Below are 23,340 nucleotides of genomic sequence, written 5' to 3'. Positions count from 1 at the left end.
AGGTATCGGTGGAGAAGGTTCATGTTCACCCTTCTGCACAAGGAGCTGGTGTCAATGGGGCCAGCAAAGTCTTCTGCTTTGTTTTATCGAGTTACAGCAGTAACAGCCCTGTAAAGCAGCATGAGAGCCTTTCCTCTCTGTCTTCGGTGGAAAAAATGGAGAGCTGTACGGAAAGCTTTGGTGCTGGCAGCCTGGGTTCCGTGTAGCTCCACAAAGATTTTGTAAGGATGGACAGCACTAGGTGCTGTGCTTTGCATTTGGCTCTCCAGCGTTTCAAATCCACCACAAATTGATAGGTAGGAAACATCTATAAAATCAGAATTCATGCAGAAAATTTGAACACGAGTAAAATTGTGTAAATACTTAATGCAAGTAAAATTCATTGTAGATTCATTGTAGTTTCTATGCTCATTTTGTTTCTTTCACAGTATAAGGGGTAGAGTAAAAAACAATCGTAGAATAGACACATATCTCTTCCTCGTGGGGTTGATAAAGTCAATTTTGGTATTGATTTCAAGGGAACAGTGTCAGATTTTGTGCTGATGTTGTAGCAAACGATGAAGTTGAAAAATGTCCAAAACCAGTTTTGAATCAAGTCACTTTAAATGTATTTATTCTGAATCCCCACTTTGCGGCATTATTGCTGCAGTCTCATCCAGAGCTAGCCTTAGTTATTAATACCAGCTTATCCCTGTGATCCTTCCTTCTCTTTGTCTATTCATTCGGCTCTACTGTATGCACACATTTGCAACCTTCTGTTTCTTGCTCAGCTAATGCCATTTTTTAAATTGCACTTACAGCTGGCCTGTTTGAACCAGTTTCGTGGTCAGATCAGGGAACCCCTGTTCTTGGCTTCTGTCAGTCTCTCTTACCCTGCGTACAACATTAGGAGGGAGGCATTAGGGAGAATAAACTCCTCTGGAAATACAAACTGTCCGATTTTGGAAGCATTGGAGTGATTAACTGTAATACAATACACTTGGTCGGAATGCTTAATGGATAAACATTCTCCTGCTTACTCCAGGCACTTTTTACATCTTACTAGGATGCAATTCATTGTGCTAAACAGTGTGAATGTGAAACTATCATTAGAAGAAATGCAGTCAGCCAAAATGAATTCTTCCTGCAGGTGCAATTAATGGATTGGTAAATCCATGATGTGAAGTAGCAATCTGGCACCGAGACTGCTGCCTTGCACTTTACATTGGAAGGATGTTTACAAAATACAGCAAACCTTTTGCTGCGTTACAGAAGCTTTTCCTTTAATCCTCTTAGCTTCCGCCTGTTTGTCCATTTTTATATACAAGCAACGGCATTAACAGGATGAACGGCTGGTTTTTGGTGGGAGTGGATGCAACACACCTACCAAATGAATTCAACACTGCAATAATTGCTCTTGTTTATGTTGTTGCATGGTAAAGTTAACATGAATATAGCAATAGTGTAGAAAAGGCTTTCTATTCTTTAGAATCGCGAGCATTTTAGTCAATGTGCAAAAATACATGCTTGTAGTAGAAAGTAAATACCCTCAGTAACATGCTACCTTCAGCTGGGGGATTACCTTTACCCTGTACAGAAGGGTGGTGGAAGGGCTGCCTAATACCTAGTGTCATACTTAAGCCATGTTTCAGCTCTTAAGCCCCGTATTTAAGTAATGAGTAGTCTCTGTGCTGGCACTGTGCAAAGGAAGAGTATATCACATCTTTGAGTTTTTCTTACTAAATTATAACAGAATTTCCCACATCCTTTTTACACTGTGGGAATATCTTTATGTTGCTAAGCCATTCATTAAGAATTCATTAAGTAAGAATTTCAAATAAAAAATAGCCAAGCATTTCTGTATTTTTTATTTTTATATGAATGTACTTATCGTGGTGGTGAGACAATGTTAGAGATTCAGGAGGGCTTCCACCAAAGGGCGTCATGCATATGCACTTGCTTCTTGTGCCTTGGCCTGAAGCCCTTGTGGTTGATGGTGCTGGAGAGCCTCCTTGCTGGGTTGGTCATTCAGGCTTTGCTGCATCTGCAGCAGTATCAATTAGTACCAAGTGCACTATCAGGTAAAAATGAGGCAATGTATAAGGGAAAGTCATAAAACCTTCTGGGTAGTTGTACCTTTGCACCTCTAAAAAGCAGAACAGGTGCGGATCTATATTGAGAAACTTGGACACCAAGTCAGACAGTTTCCACCTAACTCTTTTCTTCCACCTCTGCTCTCTTCTTTGCTTTAAAGGGGTAGACAGCACTGTGTATTAATACCATTGTGTTCATTCTTGTTCAGTTTATAAAGTATGTCATAATTTCACAATAAAACTAGGATTGGATGAATTGCCTCTGTATAATTTATTCAGAAAATCTTCAAATGTAATGTGCACGATCACTTTTTTGCATAGTTTTTATTCTTCAAATTATTTTCCTAACAGTTCTGAAATGTGTAAATGAACAAAATGAATTGCTTGTCAAATTTTATTTCTGTAGATTTATTTTTGGCAAATATGTAGATTACAAAATTTATCTCTTCTGATGAGGTTCATTTTAGCAAGAATTAAGAATGTTTTATGAATATTCAATATTTTGTTTCAGCTGTTTGCCTCTGGGAACATTAGTGGCATTTGTACTCTGCATGTGGATGCCTTGACTTCTAGACTGAGGGAGCGAGTGGTTGCTGGCAGAAGAAATACTGAAGTGTTGATTCATGGTGACATTGCTACTGTATGGCAGGCTGTACTAATTGGTACCAGAAACAGTATTTACTCTTGGCCAGGTCGTGTGTCGCACTCACGAAGGCTGAAGAAAAATAGCACCCTCAGTTACGATGTAAATTGGCAGTGATGCGAGGATCTGGAAGAAATACCGCAGCAGATTCAGGAATAAATGTTTAGCAAAAGAAATTGTAGCTTTGTTTCATGCTCTCCTGTCCTTTGAACTCGTTCAGATGCTAAAGGTCTGGCTCACAGGCTGTGTCGTAGGGCTGTATTGTATTGTAATTAATTTGTCAAACTCAGTTCACTACAAATGTTTTCTTTTGCATGCTTATTTTCACATTCAGAAATACAATGAGTTCTTGAACATGCTAGTTTGTTACCTTGGCAATAGAAGGGCATGCCAAAGGAGTGATAAAATATATCTGCTGTTGCATTTGAAATGAATTTTGTTCTTAAATATTCTGATATTTACTGATATTGTAATATATTTTTAAATATAGCATAGCTATAGATACATGCTTGGAACTGCTTCTTCACTTCACTGCAGAGGGATTCTCAAGGCCTAGACAAATGTTCTTTCTTTGCCCCAAAACTGGAGTGGACTTACAGTCAGCCAAAGCAGCTGAGGTTTTCAGGTACCAGGCTGCTACAGGCAGTAACTTGCCAAATTCATGTACCTAGATCTGTCTAGGATCTGTGGAGGAGGTCTGGCAAGAGAGGATTTCTGAGGAACCCTGAGCTTTATGGAAGTGTAGTGCAGTGAAGCTCATCTCTGGGCATGTGATTGTCAAGCTACATGAGAGAAAATTAGAATTTTTTTTCCCTTAATTTTTTCTTCTCTATTTCTAAACTGTGGATTACTAATAAAAATAGGCAGTGGAAGATTTAAACAATTGCAATGTAAATGTTTGTCAGTGACTTTCAGTAATACAAAATAGACTTTAAAAAAGGCATGGTGAGGACAAAGGAAGGAATTACATATGAAGCATACCTGTGAAGTACACAAAACTTAAAAAGCCTCCATGGGATTCATATATAATGGTTAAGATGCTTGGGAGTCACCTCATTCATCATTTCTTCATCCCATTGTACTGTTGCTTCCAATTCTCTGCATTATAAAAAAAATAGCAAGCTGCCCAAGAAGATTTAGATCTAAAATCTGCAAAACTCATCAAGCACAATTCAGTGAAAATCATTCAGCGTGTACCATTAACATTGGAGAAAAACAGGATGGTGTTGGAATTTCCCATTTGTAGTAATGGTAATGACAGAAAAATAGTGAGGGAAATAGAAAGAAAGGGAAATAGAAAGGGAAAAAAAATAAAAAAGCTCATTGCATTATAATCACTTAGTGTATGCAAAAAAGAAAATGAATGTTCAAATATGAATATTGAGATGTCTTTGTCAGCTGAAAGTTTCAGGGCACCGTGCTGTTTCACTCAGTTATGAAGACAAAACTGAGACACAGCAGCCTTAATAGCTGTGAAAGTTGTGGATTCCCCGAGAGCAGCGTTTTAGTAGCAGAGATCTTGCAAAGCCTGAGCAGGGTGAGCCTTTCCGAACAAGCAAGCTCCGTCCCTCAGTCTGCCTTTCAGCAAAAGATAAGTGTAATAATCTTCAGATACTACCTAGAGTTGCATACTGAAAGCACAGGAAATGAGTTTAAAATGAAAAAAAGAGCAGAGAGATGTTATAAAACATTGTGTGTTGAAGTAATTCAGTATTTGCCATCGAGGGAACTGGTTTTGGGGGGATCAGGGGCTGTTGCCATGGGGAAATACCTGGAGGTTTTCCAACATTGCTTTACAGCCATATTTGCCTGCAACACTCTAAAGGCCATAATTTGCTGCCTGCGTGGAAAAGAACAAAATGATTTATGTCTTCTGTGTTTCTCATGGCGTGTGTGCTGTCCCAGAAGTTGGGTGGGGTGGGACTGCTGCTTGCCCGGGGGGCGCCCCCTGAGGGACCAGGCCAAGCCCTCTGCAAGGCCTCACCCTGACCGGAGCCAGGTCTCCGCCTCACAGGTCTCTGTGCTCTAGATCAAGGTGGCAAACAGGGGTACGGGAATGGATAAGGAAGACTAGGCTGCTCAGATCAGCTTTGTGTTTTTTATAGCTTGTTAAGTATTTAAGTATTAATTTGGTTTCAAAGGACCCGATCTTGTTCTCAAGTCCCCGAAACCCCCGGGAAGACTGTTGGTGCAGGGCTGCAGTCCCAGCTGTTCTCAGCGGGCTTTTGACCAACCCTGAATGGATGCAGCATGGGAAAGTTCCCATTCTGCCACTGCAAAGTTTGTCCCCGTTAAAATTACAGCCTCCAGGAAGTTTCCTTTCAGCAGGAGTTTGCATTCAGTGGACACAGGTGGAGTAGCTCACTCTTGAGCTGCAGGGCACCCTCTTTCTGCCATTCTCAGCCTCTGTTTCTGAACTGCCCTCACCAGGAGCTGTGGGGCAGGCTGCATCTCGGCTGCTTTTGTTCTGTAAGATCATTTGTTCAAGTATTGTTCTGGCTCTCTTTGCTTTGCAGGGATCTCATGTTCCAAAGTCTCTGAAAAAGAGGAATGTTGCTTGGCAATGACCATGAGGGTAATTAGCAGAGGGCTGGATGTTATCTCCGTCAGGGTCAGCAATCCACACTGTTGTGGAAGAAAGAGGCTGAGGCTTTGAAAAATACACTTTAATAAAAAACACAGGTGAAGTCGGAGGGGTATCTGTGCCCCCCCCCTCCCGTACAGGAGGCAGCAGTGCTGTTAACCCAGGCTCATTAATGGAGTGAAACAAGAATTGGTACCTAGAGAGCAATACTTCCACACAACTTCTGTTTCGTAAGGATTGAACAGATTTTTTTTCTTGACTCGGTGTTTTCAGAAAGGAACGAGTCCCTTCAAGCATGAGGAAAACTCACCCTAAGAAAAGAGAGTTCTTTATCTCCACAATGATCATCCTTATAGTAGCACACACAACATAGAATATTTACATCTGAAAGGCTATTTATTACTTTAAAAATTTAACTTACCTTTAATGAGCAGAGTTGTATAGCAGTGATGTGAAAATATTTTCAGGTGATCTTTATCTCCTTTGTCATATAATATTCATCTCTAATGGCACAATATAAACCTAAGGGTGATCAGGAACATTTTTTAGGTTTATTCTATATTATTATTCTGTAAGATTAGATCTGTATTAACTTTGGTGTTACTCTTCAGCACCAGTGCTTATTTTTACCTCCTAATTATTCTGACCTATCTTAATTAAGAGTAACAGCATTAAGTTTTCACATGGGGCACACATCTAATTTCCAACAGCAACAACTTTGTATTTTTCTGCTCTGTGGACAAATAGTTATGTAAATTGTAATAAAACTATTACATCAGCAACAAAACTAGTGCAAAATGGATAAGTAATAATTAGTAGGGTAGATAACCTCTCTGAATCTAGAAAATTACTTAATAAAAACAGATTGAAAAAAAAAAACGCACACTTTGAACTGAGCCTCAAGTAGCAGTATGGGATAGGATGAAAATCCTATTTGAACGTAGAAAATTTGTGATTACAGAGAAGCAGAAATCTGAAAATTTGTCCTACTATTTACTGTAAAGGTGCCAAGAAGGCCACATTTTTATACCAATATGTCAAAGTTGAGCTACATGGAGTTTTTATTGCATTCTATCAGAGAAAAAGGTGGGGCTGAGAAAGCAGTTGATACCTTTCACACAACGTGATCTTGGAGATAAGGACCGTTACTAGAAAAAGTAAGAGGTTTTGGTATTTATACTTGAAACAGAAAGAATATGTTAAAATATGTTTAGATTACTTTCTTAATTAGAAAACAAATTAACTGAAAATGAAGAGAATAAATAGGCTTAATGAGATTTGCCTTCTATTTTATAATAGTTTAATTTTATGAATTACAGTAGAAATGGAAAATACTGGCTTCATGGCATAGCAGGTGTTAATATATTTTTATTCAATACTGTAATTCTGTGAAGTAATTTTGACATTTTTGAGTATATAATTTAGTAGTTACTGCTGATTTTAGGTTAGCGCTTGTATTTAGTAAAGCTCGACACGCTATGGATTTGGCCTGAAAATATAGCCAAACATAATCTTTTTAGAGAATATTGCAATTAAGATGTTATAAAGTACATTAAGAGGGGATAGGAAACAGATTTGTTGGGAGTGAGAGTTGTTTGTGCAGGGATGCAGACCCAGGACAGCTGTTCCATGCTGGCAGGACAGGCACCAGTGGTACCACTGCTCTCCCCTCCTCGGGGTGTTGCGATGTGTGCCTTGGCAGCTGTGCCTTCAGCAGGGCCAGAGATTCATCCTGTGTATGTTTCTGATCCTCTCCCCAAGTGGAGTTTCTTTTCTGGAATTTGGATGCACAGTCACGTATCGGCAGCACATCCTGTTTTTCTCTGGTACACAAATATTGATGGATATTACTGAAGAAGAGAAGCCATTAGGGAGCAGTATTCCCACCTCTTGGATTAGCCACTGTAAGAGCATTACCTCAAACAAGTCATGCCTTTATTAAAAACCAGGACATCTTATGTATTAAAGATACAGAATGAAAATTACGTTAAAGCCAGTTTTAAATATCCCAACTCAGGTCATTTAATAACTTGAAGACAAGACCTGGCAGCCTGTACTTCATAAGTATGCGAGGCTGCAGGAACAGAAGGAGGAAAAAAAGATTTTGAAGAATGGTTTGCTGAAAACATAAAACCTCAAAACTCTGGAATAGGAAGCTTGCTAGAAAATTGGTAAAGCCAAATGACTGCCAAGATGCTACAGGACTGCTCAGAGAAGCTACTTGCCCTGACAGGAAAGCTAATGGATGTTTTGCGATGCCATTCACAATTATGAAAAGTCCCTGCATTGAGATGTTTCTAAGTAGAGAAATCATCTCAAAGTTTGGTAGAAGAAATTGTATACTATTGACAAAATGAATAGTAATAAACCACTAGAAATAAATTATATTTACCCAAGAATTGCAATTGAATTCCGCTATGAAATTACCAGAGTATTAAGTACAGAGCGAAATGTACTGCTTTGCCTCAGTACCAGAGGACAGGAAGGCAGCAAGATAATACTGGTTTAAAAAAACAAGACTCCAGTGGAAGACAGAAAACCACAGATTGCTAGTTTATATACCGGGCAAATTGGTAGAAAGAGTTCTATAATAAAAATTATTGGAAACATGCACAGACTGTGTAATCATTTCATAGGGAGAAGGCTTGCCTCACAATTTCATTACAGTACTGCAAAGGCTTTAGCGGGACAGAAGGTAAGCGAGATCTGGCTGGTACTCTGATATTTTTCAAAAAGATGTTCACTGCATCTTCATTACTCTGAAGAAAATTAAACTGTCACCGGATTAAGTGAAAGGTCGTTGCCTGACGTAGTAACAGGTTAAAAGAGAAGAAGAAAGAGTAGGACAGGTTGTCACTTTTCATAATGAAGTAGGGTTACCAGTGGAGTGTCACCGTGATCGAGTTGTTTCAGTCTGTCTGGGCAAGCGGTGAACAAAACTTGGTCACAAATTTGATGATGATGATCAATGTAGGAGAAGTCAAATCTCACTGAAGACTTGCAGAAGAATATGACAGTGAAATCAAATCTGTCTATACTGGAGCATTAAGTGTCATGTCAATAAATATCATGTAATGCAGTTGGTGTAGTAAAAAGAGCTCTATTTATCTGCTCTGATGGGCTGTTACCTAACTGCTAACTCTTACGAAAGAGATTTGAAGTTATGCTGGAGTTCAGAGCAGGTGTACACACAGGACTTAGGAGTGATCAGAAAGGTGTAAAATGTTAGGAAGTGCTGCAGTCCTAAAATCTAGCTAAGAGGAGACCTGGTGAGGAACGGATTTGGCCATAATTCAGGTAGCCAAAGTACAAGGGGTAATGGCCATAAAATGGGTCAGAGGAAGTTCCGCACCAACATGCGAAGGAACTTCTTCATAGTACGGGTGACAGAGCACTGGAACAGGCTGCCCAGGGAGGTTGTGGAGTCTCCTTCTCTGGAGATATTCAAGGCCCATCTGGACACCTACCTGGGCAGCCTGCTCTAGGGAACCTGCTTTGGCAGGGGGGTTGGACCCGATGATCTCTTGAGGTCCCTTCCAGCCCCTTCGATTCTGTGATTCTATAAGCAGCTGTGATTCTACATATTTGACAGATTTCCATCCAACCATACATGGTACAAATGTTTTAAATATCACTGTGTGAGAGCTTAAAAATGCTCAGGTAAGGGATTTGGAGTGGAAGAGCTATTCCCTGCACTGCTCTACATTGATGCATTCTTCATGGAAGGACTCAAGTGCTTTAGCTGGGTTATTTTTAGTCCCTGCCGTCCCTTTGAGCTGATGCAGTTGGACCTCTTGATCTAACCCTAGCAAATGCAGTAATGAGGTCAGAGAGAATGAGCACCCTTTCCTCGCTGATAGCAGGAGATGATCCATCAGCACCACCAAAACAAATCCAATTCCGTGATTAGGCCTGAAACTGCCTTGTGTAAAATTGAAGAAACTAGTTCGAGTGAAATGAGCTCAAAAATGAAGTCTGGCTGGCTGTCTGGCCGTTCATACTAGGAAGGAAAACCCCAGGTATGTCAGAGGCGTGACGGATGCCAAGTGATTAGTGGGTGCATTGAGATGCCTGTGTCCCCGTGGGCAGGGTCGAGCACATTTTGGGGTCAGTGTCAGGCGGGTGCTTCTGCCCATGGGCTGGCCGTATGCAGCACGTGCTGCTGCGGACGGGGGAGTGAAGCTGCATGGATGCCTGCTGAGATGTGGTGGCAGTGCTGCCAGGCGGTGCCACAGCTGGTTTTTACTAGGCATGGTCTTCAGGAGCGTGCAAACAGCCAGAAGACTTGGTAGTGAGTGCTAGTTGGCTAAAAGAGTATCTGGAGATAATATTTTCCAGCTTTGCATCCAAAACTTAAATAGTTTGATCGTGCGTGGCAGCAGTCGCTCCTGGCGCTCTGTCATGTGTAAGAAGAGGTCTTTGTGGGATTGAACAGTCTGGGGCCCAGATACTTTTAGGATTTCAGGGGCTAAAATATTCTGTACAGTTCTTTCTGCCAGAGTTTCAGGCAGCCTAGAACAGATCTTTCTCCTACAGAGCTTTCTGAGGGGAAGCCCAGACTTGATTTTGCTGTTAGACTATCAGTTTCTGTCAATATTGCAACTGTCTAATTCCCATCTGTGTCTCATCCCTGCAATTGCTTCTTGGGAAGATTCATCTCCTCGGTGCTTCCCCGCCGAAGCGTGTGTGACAGCTGATGCCCACGCAGGCTTCAGGGGAGCGCAAAGCCAGGAGGGTTGGAGGGAGCCTCTGGCGGCTCCTTCTCACTGACTCACTCCTTTTTGCTTTAACAAAGGGAAAACATCACAGGAAAAAGGCTCTTTGAAAGAAAAGCAAAGAGAAATCACCCATTTCGGACATTGTCGGAGCTTGCTCTCCACTCTGAAGTTATACTGAAGGGAGACTTTCAAGCAGTAGATAATGAATGGTCAAACTGTGTTTTTTTTTCTCTTATTTAGCTTCCTAAGCACAGCAGAAGGGGTTGTCCTCAGCGCTTCATCTACCTCCTGCCTTTGCAGTGTGCAGCACAGGAACACTCCTCCGAACTGCTTGTGCTTGGAGTGCAGCATAGCAGATCAGCGCCATGGCCATAAACACGTCTGATTCCTCGAACGACACTTGCTCTTCCTCACTTCCCTCCCCACAAGAGAATTTTTCGTCCTTAGTGGAGGAAGCCCAGCAGTCCAGTTTAGTATATTCTTAAAATAAGAGCTGAGAGTAAAATGACTGAAATAGCTTGCAACAAACCTGGAAACATAGCTGTTCTCCTCACGGGTGCTAGGGAGGTGCCATTACCTGCTTTTGGAGACTTAAAGACCTGAGAAAGTATTGAAGGTGTCATCCACAGCTTGTACTGTTTTTTTTCTGAATGTCCTTTGTCAAAATGGTGTAATTAATGTCTCCTCATTTGTATTCTTGCTACCAGTCAAAACAGAACTTGTCTGTGCAATCACTGAAACGAGACAGTCTGAAACTCCAGCTGTAGCTATAATTAAATTAACAATAATGCTTCTTGTACAGAATATTTATGATTTTCATCCATGTCTGCATTAAAGACAACTTCAGAGTTTTCATCTTTTCCCAAAGTTAATGGGGTGTACGTGGCAGAACCAGCAGAAGGAAATTGTTATTGCTGTCATCGTAATGAAGGTTGACAGAGGATGCATCCGTAGCATCAGGCTGCTTAGTTCTCTTTAGTGTTTGTACCTTTCAGTTTTCTCCCAATTTTAGTGCAGGGCAAGCAAGTTTATTCACCTGGGGGAGAAAATGGGTGATGCAAAGGGTTGGAGTTTGTGCTCGTAAGATCTGCACTCCCCAAATACGGACACTGTGCCAAGTTTTGTTCCCTCCATGTGAGAGTCCTCTGTCATTATCTCCACAGCACTTAGGCCCTTTTATACGCTGCCACAAAATACATAGCACATCCTGGGGATACGTTATTAAAAGATAAACTACAAGGCATTTTTGTAATTATTCACCTTCCTGCGTTGGATGTTTGCACGTAATGTTGTATACCAAAAAGAACACCTGATCCTTCTCAGGGCTTCTTGCCAGGATGAGGAGGGAGATGATTTATTTGTGTGCTGCTGCTTATGCAAGGAAGATAGGGAACAAAGGTGTGCCAAATTTTTCAAGCTTTAAAAATAGCACACAAGGAGGTTCATAATTATCGCTATGCTGGAGCTTGTTCTGTGTACTAAAGCACGAAAGCGATGAGCATCAGGTGTTTCTCTGGGAAGGCACATTCATTTTCTTGATGCTGTGTGACTGCTGTAGCAGCAACCATGGCTCCATACAAGACCCATCAAACCAAAATGTGACCTGTGGAAAAATGAGAGGATTTCGGATCATCCCTTGCTTTTTATACCTGCCTGAAAATCTCAGTTCTGCACAGTGAGGCAGGAGGTGCCTCCTGTTAGGTGTCTTTGGTTGTTCTTGCCCAAGGACGGTGATGAAAGGAAAAGAGGAGGTGGTTACGTTGTTGTGCAGGTTTGAGGAGAGGCTTCAGCATTATTTACTGTGCATAAAGGCCATACCAGTCTCTAGCTGGCGGGTGCCATTCTCTGCTCCCTGACAACTCTGCATCAACCAGAGAATACTTTTGAAGATTAACCGATGATGGCAAGCTCAGCTTGTTGGTGGCCAGCAGCAGCACATACCCTAGCAGCAGCGATAGGTTTGGGAGCACAGGTCGTAATGACTGGTCCATTGCCTAGCATCACTTTAAAAATGGCCTCTTACAAAACAGGTAGACAGAACCTTTACCTTGAAGTTTTAGAAATAAGAAAATGTTGGCGAAAAGCAGCAATTCCTTGTTCTTACGTGGCATTGTTACAGTGAGGTAGTGGCTGTGACAACTACTCCCTGTCCCAGAACTGATGCCTGAGGCATGACCTACTGGCAATGCCCACTGGAAGTGTCCTGTGCCATTTTCTGCTGTGCTGCTTTCCCGTGCGTGGTGATCCAGCTGACTGGGTTGGATCTTAGGTGCTGTTTCTAATTTCTGGACAGAGGCACGAGGAGTAGGCATTATCACAGCAACAGCAAGGGTGGGTGGAAGGCATGTTTTCATAGCAGGCATTACACAGTGGTCACCAGCATATGTTGGCAGTTGCCCCTGAGCTGGAATGACCTGGTGTGATCACAAGCCGTGCGCAAGAGAGACTGTTTGCGAGTGTGTCGGAGACTTGTGTGACTGCAGAGGTGGTAGAACAGCTGCTGCAAAGAGGTACTACAGCCCATCAACACGCAGCTCACGCACAGCTCCTTCCCTTCAGCAGGCACTAGTCCCTGGGTAAAAAGCACGGACAGCCAGGCAGGCATCAGAGCCTGGGCCAGGGATCAGGTCTTACTCCTTGGCACAACATGCCAAGACAGTATAAACGTATCCAGGGCATACTCTGTCTGTTTGGGACTTTGTTAACACACGAGATGAGTCAGTTTTTATGTTGCAGGGTTTACAGTATATGACACTAATAACATGGTTAACATAGCACTGAGCTGGCTAGTTGGGAGGACAGCACATGTGGTTCTTCGTAGCTCATCTCCTTTCTTACTTCCTTAAAATTTGTTACTACCTCCTGATTACTGCCAGCATATTTCTGTAAAGATTCTTGCTACTGAGAACTGCAAGAAAATGCTCCAAAATCGGTTTCCGATATAACTTCTCCTTTTCCCCAGACAAATCGGTTTCCAACTGCTGTTGCATTTTCCTGGTCTTATTCATTAAAATGAGTGCTGGCTCCAGAATGTTTTTCTTTTTCTGAATTAGGATCTGCAACATGTATTGTTACAGTTAGTGATGTGTCTTCTAGACTGTGCTCTATCTCTGCTCTTGGAAAGAAAACTAAGTGGTCACGTATGTGTATGTGTGCTTTCACTGGCAATGCCACCCAGGGTGCCCGTCAGTAATATTTGCTTCTTGGATCATACAGTTGTTTTTTTTTGTTGTTGTTTTGGTGCCAGATGACTTGTTGATGACCCTTTCTCTTTCACATTAGCAAAGACAGAAGTATGTTCTGTTAACAGTTGTGTTTGGGTGAGCCAGTCAGTTCTCCAGGGCTTGTTGGTCTTGACATACACGTTTAGCCTGAGTATCGGTTAGCTTGTCGCCGTCGGTGGGTTTTGATCTCCTGTGCTTATCAGTGTTTTTGTAAATTCTTGTAAATGTCAAAGATAAATTCCATGAAAACTTGCTTTTTCTAAATACTCAGAGGTGCAAACACAGATTAAGATGTTGTATTGAGTACTCCTGAAAAAGAGCTTTCTTTAAGTAACAGCTCAGTAGACTTTCCTGAAGTGGTACTTAACCAGTGTGAGGGCAAAACCAGCTCTGGTAAATCAAGGGGATAGGAGAGTTGCTGTAAATCTGCAACCCCATGCATGCTCTAGGAAATACAGTGGTGACAGACTTGGTGAAGTAGGCCTACTTAAGCTAAGCATACTTTGTGGGGGAAAAACCATAACTTTTATATTTTTAGCAAACTGAAGTCTTGACTGACAGTTCTCATGTCTGTACGAACAAGCGGTTCGTTACTATGGGGGATAGACCGTCACAAAGAAGAAATTTCCAACCACGAATTTCCTTTTCTTAGTTTTAATACCTGTAGATTCATTTAATAGAATCAGTCAACCATTAAATGTGATCGTGCAAAATGAAGTAAATGACATAATATAATTTCCTCTTTCTTCCTGTAAAAACACATGTTGAGGGCAATGGGCAAGGTCGTATGACCAATACACAAAATATGGTGAGTTAATGCCAGATAGGAAACACAGACTCTTTTACCTTGATGCTATCAGTGATCCTACAGCCTCATTTTGAATGCTTAGATAAGAAAACAGATAAGAGTGGCATGTTGTATTTAAAGACAATGGTAACAGTATTCACCACCAGTACTATCTTTAATTCACTTCTCGTGTACAAATACAAATATTCCACAGAAGTAAGCAAGATCCTATAAGCCATGGTTTTTGTCTAATCTGGTTCAATAAAGATCATCCCAAACAAGAGGTCAAGATATGATTTGAGGCTTTAAAAGAAAATTATCCTGAAGCATATCCAGTCTCTTTGCAACAAATCTGAAGCTGCTGCTGAAATATACTAATGGCGGTCATTGAACAAAAGGAAACAAGTGGGGCCAGTTAACATGATGAAAATGAATCGAGAAATAAACATACTCATTTTGTGATAAAATCTTTCCCCATACCTCACCCTCATCTAATCTTTGTGTTCTGCAAGCAATACTTACCTGCCTCTCTTGCCATCCTTCATCAGCTGGTGACTGTATCTCCATTTCCCTTGATATCATCCATCTTTGTTCTACAGTTGAAACACGCGTTTCTCTCTCTTATCACGTTGATAAATTAGACAATCCAAGCTAAACCCACAGCAGTACTTTTTAACCTGTACTTGGCTTTTGTGACTCTGCTGCATTTCAGACCTAGGGGCTTTGTGGTCAAACCATAGCTCACTAAAGTTTTAATTGGGTATAGCTTCACCGTTTGATCCTTATACTGATTGTCAGTGTAAATAAGACTGGATTTGGACCCCGTAGTGCTAACAGTCACCTCTAGAAGTACTTCACCAAGAAGTTGAGGTGCCGGGGAGTAGGCTTTTGATCTAGTCTTGTGTCAGGGAAGAGACCTGTGCCATGAACAGGATGCCTTTTTGTCCTGTACCTACTTCTTTTTCACTACATATGGGCTACATACATTAGATCTGTGGGTTGCTTTCTAGCTTGCCATTGCCTACGTAGAAAAACATGTTCATGATTTTTCCTCTCTTCAAGTGTTCAGACCCACAGAGAAGCAGCAAGCAGCAATATGTAACGTGAAGAATGCTTTGCCTTGTGTAAAAGAGGTCTCTGAAAAACAGAGAGCAACAAAAGACTCCTCAGAATTCCTCTGTCAGGCTGTTAAGTGCACAGGGAAGCCTCTGTTCTGTTTCTCCATTTCAACTGGCGGTGCAAACGCTGAGTGGGGCTAACAGGAGCTGCAGGTAACGCATCAGTCATGGCCTTCACAGAGCACGGGATGCGGATGCAGTCGGTGCGTCCCCAAACAGAAGTCTAGGGAAAGGCTTGAAAGCAGCAGTACACAGCATTTAGTGCGTGACTTGTTTTCCTTATCTTTTAGATATATTTGTGAAGGCTTCTTAGGATCATTATTTATTTAAAACAGATTTTTTCTTGCATCAATATTGCTAAAAAACAATACAAGATATATTTGTGGGTTCTTGTAAAACATTCGTCATGTCAGTTTTCTTGGAAGAGGCAATTTGTTAAACGTTTCCCATTGATGTAAAGCACAGGAATTAAAATTTCCATAGAGTACAAATATATTTTCTGCTTCAACAACAACTTTTTGTAAATCTGGAGTTTTTTTGCAGCTGTTTTGTGTTAGCCATAACACAAATGCTATATTTGTGGTAGTGTAGAATAGTTTTTTGTACTGCAACATTAATATGTTCACTATTTAAAAGAACTTAATGTGCAGTAAGTTGCTACAACAGCTTTTCGATGAGAACTTTATTGCATGAGACAGTTGTATCAGTACTTGCATGTGGTTGCTTCCTATGTTTCCCAAGAGTATTTGTAAGGTTTCCTTGGCACTGCTATTAGTTTATAGGTGATGGAGGGTCTGCCAAGAAAACCTGGCACAGATTTATCTACCTTCTCTGGGCCAGTCCGTTTCCCCCAGTGAAGGAATATCATCCCTGTTTCTTCTTTTCACTTGGCTTGTCGCTTAGATGGAAAGCAGGATTATTTTTAAAACATTTGTTTTCTCTAAGTATGAAGTGCATCCATCTGGTTTCAGAAATGGAGTCAGTTGCTCACAGCCTCTGTTGACAAACGGCTGGATAGGAGAGACACAGACTCTGGGGTCAGTAGCAATGTAATCTACTGTCATTTTTTTTCTAAATTCACTTTTATTGTCATTATCATTGAAAGGGACTCAAAAGAAACCTTCAGAGTTGTTTCACATGATTAATCATGATGTTTACCTCTGTTTTTTCTAGACTGCCGTCTGAGGTATCGTATCTCTTACTATCTGTCTGTATTCACTTATCTGCATTTAACAGCAACAGATTAAACACCAGTCTTTGTTCTTGAAATAGGTACCTAGTTTGTATTGAAAGTCCATTGCTGTCTTTGACGAGCGGAAGTGGCAGGTGAGCCTCAGGAGGAAAGGAGCTCAGCTCCTGGCATGGCTGTGGGCAGCAAGCTGGTGTCCTGGCTCCGTAGGCAGCTGTTGAGTAGCCTCTAAGTGCAGCTATATGCAAAAAAAAAAAGGCTTCCTGCCACCTTCTGAAGAGCTGTGTAGCTATACACCTTTTTACACTGTGAGAGTAACTGTGATAGAGCTAAACGTGGCTACGTAATAGAATCTTCTGTAGGGTGCCTGAGAAGAGGAAAGAGGAGATATGGAAAATTGTTTTTCTTTCTCTGACTTAACAAACATGATACAGTGTGGGACTGAAATTCAGTAAAATTATTACTACTAATAATGAGTATTCTTTCATTATTGCCAAATGTGGGCAGTTAAGTGAATTAGGTTGGCAAACTCTGGCATCTGAACTATGAAAACAAGCTTTAGAAGCCTTTTTTTTTTAAGCCTTTAAAAAAGCCTTTTCAAACTCTGCAACATCACAGGACAAAAGCAATAGCTATTTTCATAAATTGGCACTTTTTCTGGAGTAGATAGTTGAGTGATTTTTGGTCTGTTTCCACAGGTTTTCAATACATATTCCAATGAAGACTATGACAGAAGAAATGATGAAGTTGACCCAGTAGCTGCATCAGCTGAATATGAACTTGAGAAGCGTGTGGAAAAGCTGGAGCTCTTCCCAGTTGAACTAGAAAAAGGTATGTAGTCTGAGCGTCCCTTCCTGTTCATGTGAAACGTATCTACAGGTCTGAGGAAGTCCACTCATGCTTACACAGCCTATCCTGAACGTCCATGAATCCATTTTAATCACCTGGACTTTTTGGAGTTCAAGATTTTTTTAATAAGGAATTAAAGAAGCAGTTAACAAACATGCAATTCTTTATTTTCTTAAGAAAATTGTTTCGTGTCACTCCCCTAACACATGATGGCACACAGTGGTTTATGTGATGTTTTTGTTCTCCACTGGGAGAATAAAAATCTTGATTGTTGTTCTAAGCTCCTCATAAGGCAAAGGCAATATTTTTGTGTGCAATTAATACAATAGAATAACAAGACTTTGAAAGGGAATCAAAAGGAATTAACATTGTTTACATGGAAAACCAAGAACCAAAACATAAATGTTTACCTACCAGGTAACTATATAAATCAAATGTAAGAAGTTTCTGCCTTTGCTTGCCTTTTTCACAGATGAAGATGGACTTGGCATAAGCATTATTGGAATGGGAGTCGGAGCAGATGCAGGCCTTGAAAAACTGGGAATATTCGTCAAAACAGTAACAGAAGGTGGGGCAGCAGAAAGAGATGGCAGGTAAACTAGATTCAATATTTGGAAACTTTCCCGGCAATAATTATTATGTGTTATGGTTTTCTTCAGAAAGAGTTGTTAGTTTAATGTATATCATGATAACTGAAAGCTGTAAAATTCTGAGACTTTATTGGTATGGTTCAAATACCTGAAGTAATATATGAAAAGACACTAGTTTGGTGCAAAATTTAAATGGTTAAAGGAGAACAGATTTGCCAAGGATGTGTGTTTGTGACTGCCTGAAAAGCAAGATGCTTTAATGTGAATAAAGCTGGAGATTCCAAATTGTACATTACTTTTGAAGATAGGTTAGTTTTCAAAGGTTTTGAGGTCCCACATTCTTTTGGCTTCAAACCAGCTTTAAATAATCAGTACTTATGAAAAAGAGTTCTGCTCAACATGTGACTAGGAAAATAATTTGGTGTTTCTGAGCTATTAACTTTTATTAAATGCACCTCCCTTTCAAGCTTACTAACATAGATTGCTACTTTGTATTTCTAAATATGCATGCTTCTCCAAAGTTCAGTTTTCACCCCTGCAGCACTGAAACTGCATTACTTGATTGCAATAGAAAGCTGCACCATAAATCTTGCCCATTAAAGGAATGGGTTGGGTTTTGTAGTCTTCTACGATGCCGATGCTCATTGAAAACCTGTCTGCTTGTAGAATTGTTTACTTGGTATGTGCAGTTCAAATAATTTCTTTTGAACATACAGTATTTCTTACCATATGGGGTAGAGTTGTCTCTGTATTACACAGTACCTGCCACAAGCAGGCCATAATTTCTCATTAGAAGTTAGAAAAGCACTTTACTATGTAATCATTTAATGATAAAAGGTATTCTTAAACATCTTCCAATCCATATAATTCATTGTTTTATTCCTTTGCAAATTTGCATACAATTAAAATATTACTTATCTGATATATTATTATGCATTCTCTACTTATATAAAAACAGACTCATATAATGTTTAGTAATAGTAGTTATAAGTAATACTAACCACAATTACAGGTAAAAAGAGTAAGAATAAACTCTAAATTATATGCTGTCTTCTAAAAACTATATTGCAATAATACTTTCCTTACTGATGAATACCTGTTAACTTTTCATCCCGTGCAAAGTATGGAAGTGGTATGTATTACCCATTCTGTGTACTTAAAATGCCAGCCAGAAGGTTGTTCTGCTGTGGAAGCCCTACACAAATTAAATCAGAAGACTCTACCTGTCAGGGGTTTGCAGAGTTTAATAACATTGCTCTGAAACTATTAAAGCATAGCCTTTTCCAGACTGGGCTTGCAGGTGTCTTAACAGATTTTGGCAATAAGACTCCAGCTTGAAGGCCAAGTACTGATTTATCACAGGTTTAAAAAATCAGGAGAGGAAGTAGAGAAGCTGACACCTCAGGATGTCATAAATTCATTCATTACTTTAAATTTAAGTGAAAGTTTTTCTGAAAGGTATGCTCAAGCTCAGCCAAAAGGTATTAAGCTCACTACTGGCATTGTGTGTGAAAATCTATGGTTAAAAATCAGAGTAGCTCACACCTGGTCTGTGATGATCTGTATTATTCACATTATTCACATGTTTGAGTGGGCTGCAGAAGTTAATGTTCAATTACAAGGCTCTTCTTTCATTACCCTAGACGGCTTCTGAAAGGAGCTTGTCAGCTGAGAAAAAAAAAATATATGTTTCTTAGGCTATTCTAATATTTGTGTTGGTTTTCAACTGGCTGAATGTTCAGTCAGCTGAGAAATAGAGCTCTTATTTTCCTTGAGAGCCTGACTGATCATTCACTTGAGAAGGGGATATGTAATCCTCTCAGTCAGGAGCAGCCGGTGCTGTAATAAAGTGCATCAACTGTAAAGGGTCCTGTTAACTTCATCTTCGTGAAAAGCCCAGTTAATCATTAACACTGATAGCAAATCAAAGTCTCCAAACAGGAAATGAAACTGTATTTCAGTGGTTGGATCAGATACTCTGAATAATTGAAGAGCAATCGTCAAGCAGCCTCTCTGAAGCTATCATTTTAAGTATTATGATAAATTGCAATAAATGGCAATACATAAATTATTATTATTAAAATAAATTGCAATAAATAAATTACAGTAAATGGCCTTAAGTTGCACCAGGGGAAGTTTAGGTCGGATATTAGAAAGAATTTCTTCACTGAAAGGGTTGTGAGGCATTGGAGCAGGCTGCCCAGGGAAGTGGTTGAGTCACCATCCCTGGGGGTATTAAAAAGACGCGTCAGCGTGGTGCTTAGGGACGTGGCTTAGTGGTAGACTTGGCAGTGCTAGGTTAGAGGTTGGACTAGATGATCTTAGAGGTCTTTTCCAATTAAACTGGTTGTATGATTCTATGATTCTAATATTTGTAGTATAATTCCCATCGTTTATTGCAAGACCCATCAAATCATGATAGAAAGTACTTGGAGACCCGAAATCTGTACAAAAGGGTTTCTCAATACTCGAGAAGCACAGGCTTGATTCAAGTTGGTAAAAACAAACAGGCAGTAAGTATGTAGTTGTCATATTAAAAGGCATTTTGTGGCAGTCTTTAACCAGGGAGTCTTTAACTTTGGGATAAATCCGAATGGAAACACATTAATAAGTGTGATTATTAATAGTGTGTAAAATAGAAAATCAGTCATTAGAGCAAAGAAGAAAAATAAAATCTTGGCTAATTTGATAGCTTTTTCTTTCAAGTGAACATGGTGATGAGTCATTTCAGAGTATTTTGAGAACATAAAGAACAACTGTTTTGAAACATTGCATAGTTACTAACTTGAAAAATACTCTGAACTTTGCTTCTGCACAGGTTACGTTTTTCAGTTCATCACACAGAGCAATAGTTAGGCAAGTATTTATTTGACTTTAGTTGGTTCACTTCTATAGTTGCTGGTTTACTGAAGTGCTGCTTTACATAGGCAGAGATTTAAGTCATGGTCATTAGAAAATAATTATCAGAAAAACTACCAATTTCATTAGTGATAAAAGCAGTTAAACCTTTATAATTGAGGCTTTGCCAAGCTGAGTCTAATTCTTCTTTCATGTTGGATTTGAGAGACAGAAGAAGCCTAGAGCTCCAGGTGGAGGGGGCTGTAAAGGGGCTTTCCAACAAAAAAGGGGGAGGCTCCTCAGGGAATAGGGCTGTGAGAAGATTTTGGTTAGAGGGTGGCTTGGGTGGCTTGTTTGGTGCTCCGCCTGCGGTGTAGGTTAAGGCTGGGTTTGGGTACAGGGGAAGTCTGGAGCTGCACTGCGAGGGGGCCGGAGGGGGGCTGCCCGCAGCAGAGGGAAACTACCAGGAGAGCGTGGCTGTGAGAGTGATTTAGTCAGGGCAGTGCAGCAACTGCATGGCAACAGACAGGGAACTTCTTTTTGAATTAAACATAATTATATAATTTGAATGCTAATTATGTTAATTGTATGTTGTGTGATATATATGCATGCTTATGTATAATTAAAATATGTGTATGTATCAAAAGAGAGGTTCGGAAGACCATGGTCATAAAAATAAGAGCTGGAAATGAATTTAGGAGCTGTACAGGCAAGAAAGGAGAAACAAAATATGAAAGACAAATGGAATCAGTCAAATGCAGTCTATGGACAAAGCTGCAGACAACGGTTCTCTAGGATGACATTTCCTCACCTGAAATAGCGTGCTGTGTATCTGTGTGAACAGTACTAGCATTGCATAGTGAAGTTTGTAAAGTGAAGTTTGTAAAGTTTTGGAGCTGAACTGCCGTTACAAAGGAATCTATTCTTCCACCATTTAGTTTTCAGCCAAGAAGGTGACAGCTTCCCCCTCAGTAGGCACCAGCTTCTTAAACTTCCTTTCCTAGAACACCTGCTGCCATCTGACTGCTCCTCGTGTTTGCTAAATTACAGTAAAAATATTAATTTTTACAGTATCCAAGTACAATAGATACCAATGTAACAGGTGTATTTATTAAACGCTTCACACACAAAAAAAAATAATTGAGATTTAAATGCCTGATGTGATTTTCAAGATAGGAGTTTCTTATGTACAGAAGGGAGAACCGTCCTGGAACACAGTGACATTCTGTGTTGTGAGGCTGCCAAAGAATAAAACCTGTAATTCTTATTCATCAGCAGAGTCCCAAGAACTGAAGACACTGCTTGAACACATGTACAACTGCAAAGCAGCGGCTCAGACTTTACGGTGAAATATGTTCCCCAAGTCAAAATGCTTCAGCCTCTTTCAAGGCCTCTGCTATGAAAATGTGTCTTTGAAAAGAAATCTTATCACTAAGATCTCCTAAGAAATTAAATAGCTTTATTTAGTTAGTTTCGTATAATTTAAAGTGAAATTTTTCAAAGCTGTTTCTTGATTGCTTTATAAACCATATTGTTTGGATCAGTAACATCCGTGTAAGTACTTGAAAATTGCTCACTTTGACTAGTTCTGGATGCTTTTTCTTTTTTTTCTTTTTTTTTTTCATTTTTGAAGCAGTAGGAGTTTGTGTATCTCTAGAGGACAGTTTAGTATAGTAGTCCTCCTTCCAAATATTTGTAATCCAGATGATTCTTATGCCAGCTCTAGGGACTTCAGAGCTATGCCTGTTTCAGATAAAGCAGCGCTTTTTATATTCCTCCTAACTTTTCCTGCAGCGAACAGTGTATCAACTGTAAATTGGTATTTGGTTTCACACAGATAGTCCTTGTTAAAACACCCCTAGATCTTATTGTTGTGTGCTCCATGATCGCTCTTATATTGGGAATTCATCTTTTTGAAGCAAGTTAGATGAAATATTTTAAGAGAGTAGGTCACAATTAAGTCTGATGCACAAGCTCTTTTCTCTACAGATGAGCAGGTTGTTTTAGTTAAATACCACATTTTTTTCCATTAGCGTGAAATACCAGAGCTATGTCTTATGCTGTTTTTCAAGATTGGCTTCGGAAAGAATGATATAAGAACTGTTCAAGTATCTCATTTAATTTAAGTCATATGACAAATGCAAGAATTTGTATCGCTGTATTTATATACAGGGAAAATGACTGGATGATTGATGCAGTTAATTGTAGTGGTAACTTTGAACCTGGATTTATGATATGTGCAAGGGCAGACAGATACATTCTTCATTGCTCCCTTGCTAATGTTTCCTAGTACTTGCCAATATTATGTTGGAAGGCACAGTCTCAATTCAGGGAAGAAAGTCTTTTGATTTGCGTGTGTGATATTTACCTCAGTCATTTTATGAATGACTTTTGTGTTTAAAGTCTTTGTTTAAAATCTAATTAAAAAAAAAAAAAAAAGATCTGTGTGCTAAGTTTTGCTGAGAATTCACCAGGAACTCCGTAACTTATTTATATATTTGTTTTTCCTCTGAAGGATCCAAGTGAATGACCAAATTGTGGAAGTTGACGGCATCAGTTTGGTTGGTGTTACACAAAATTTTGCTGCAACTGTTCTTAGAAACACCAAAGGAAAAGTCAGGTGAGTATTTTAGAAGTAAGAAGTGGTGACTGAGTGCTTGAGATTACCTGGTTTCTCTAATAGGAGAGTCGGTCTATCTTGGTAGAAGCAGAGGTTTTTGTCCCCTCT

General features: G+C 40.0%; 1 protein-coding gene across 12 annotated transcripts in view; it reads left to right on the top strand.

Annotated features, from left to right (window-relative positions):
- The window catches only part of PPP1R9A (protein phosphatase 1 regulatory subunit 9A), a 160,891-nt gene that overhangs the window by 76,243 nt on the left and 61,308 nt on the right, over window positions 1-23,340 (top strand). For all 12 annotated transcript variants that reach the window (XR_014578992.1, XR_014578993.1, XM_083822456.1 and 9 more), the window contains exons 3-5: window positions 17,034-17,166; window positions 17,657-17,777; window positions 23,128-23,232. Coding sequence is in view for 10 of the 12 variants with exons in the window: in XM_083822456.1 (XP_083678582.1) it covers window positions 17,034-17,166; window positions 17,657-17,777; window positions 23,128-23,232 (359 nt within the window). In the remaining 2 variants the exon portion in view is untranslated. The remainder of the gene's footprint in view (window positions 1-17,033; window positions 17,167-17,656; window positions 17,778-23,127; window positions 23,233-23,340) is intronic.

This window comes from Anser anser, assembly GCF_964211835.1.
Source record: "Anser anser genome assembly, chromosome: 2".
NCBI classification, from domain to species: Eukaryota; Metazoa; Chordata; class Aves; order Anseriformes; family Anatidae; genus Anser; species Anser anser.
Note: the sequence above shows the minus strand (reverse complement) of the source record. Positions and strands in the feature narration are given on the sequence as shown.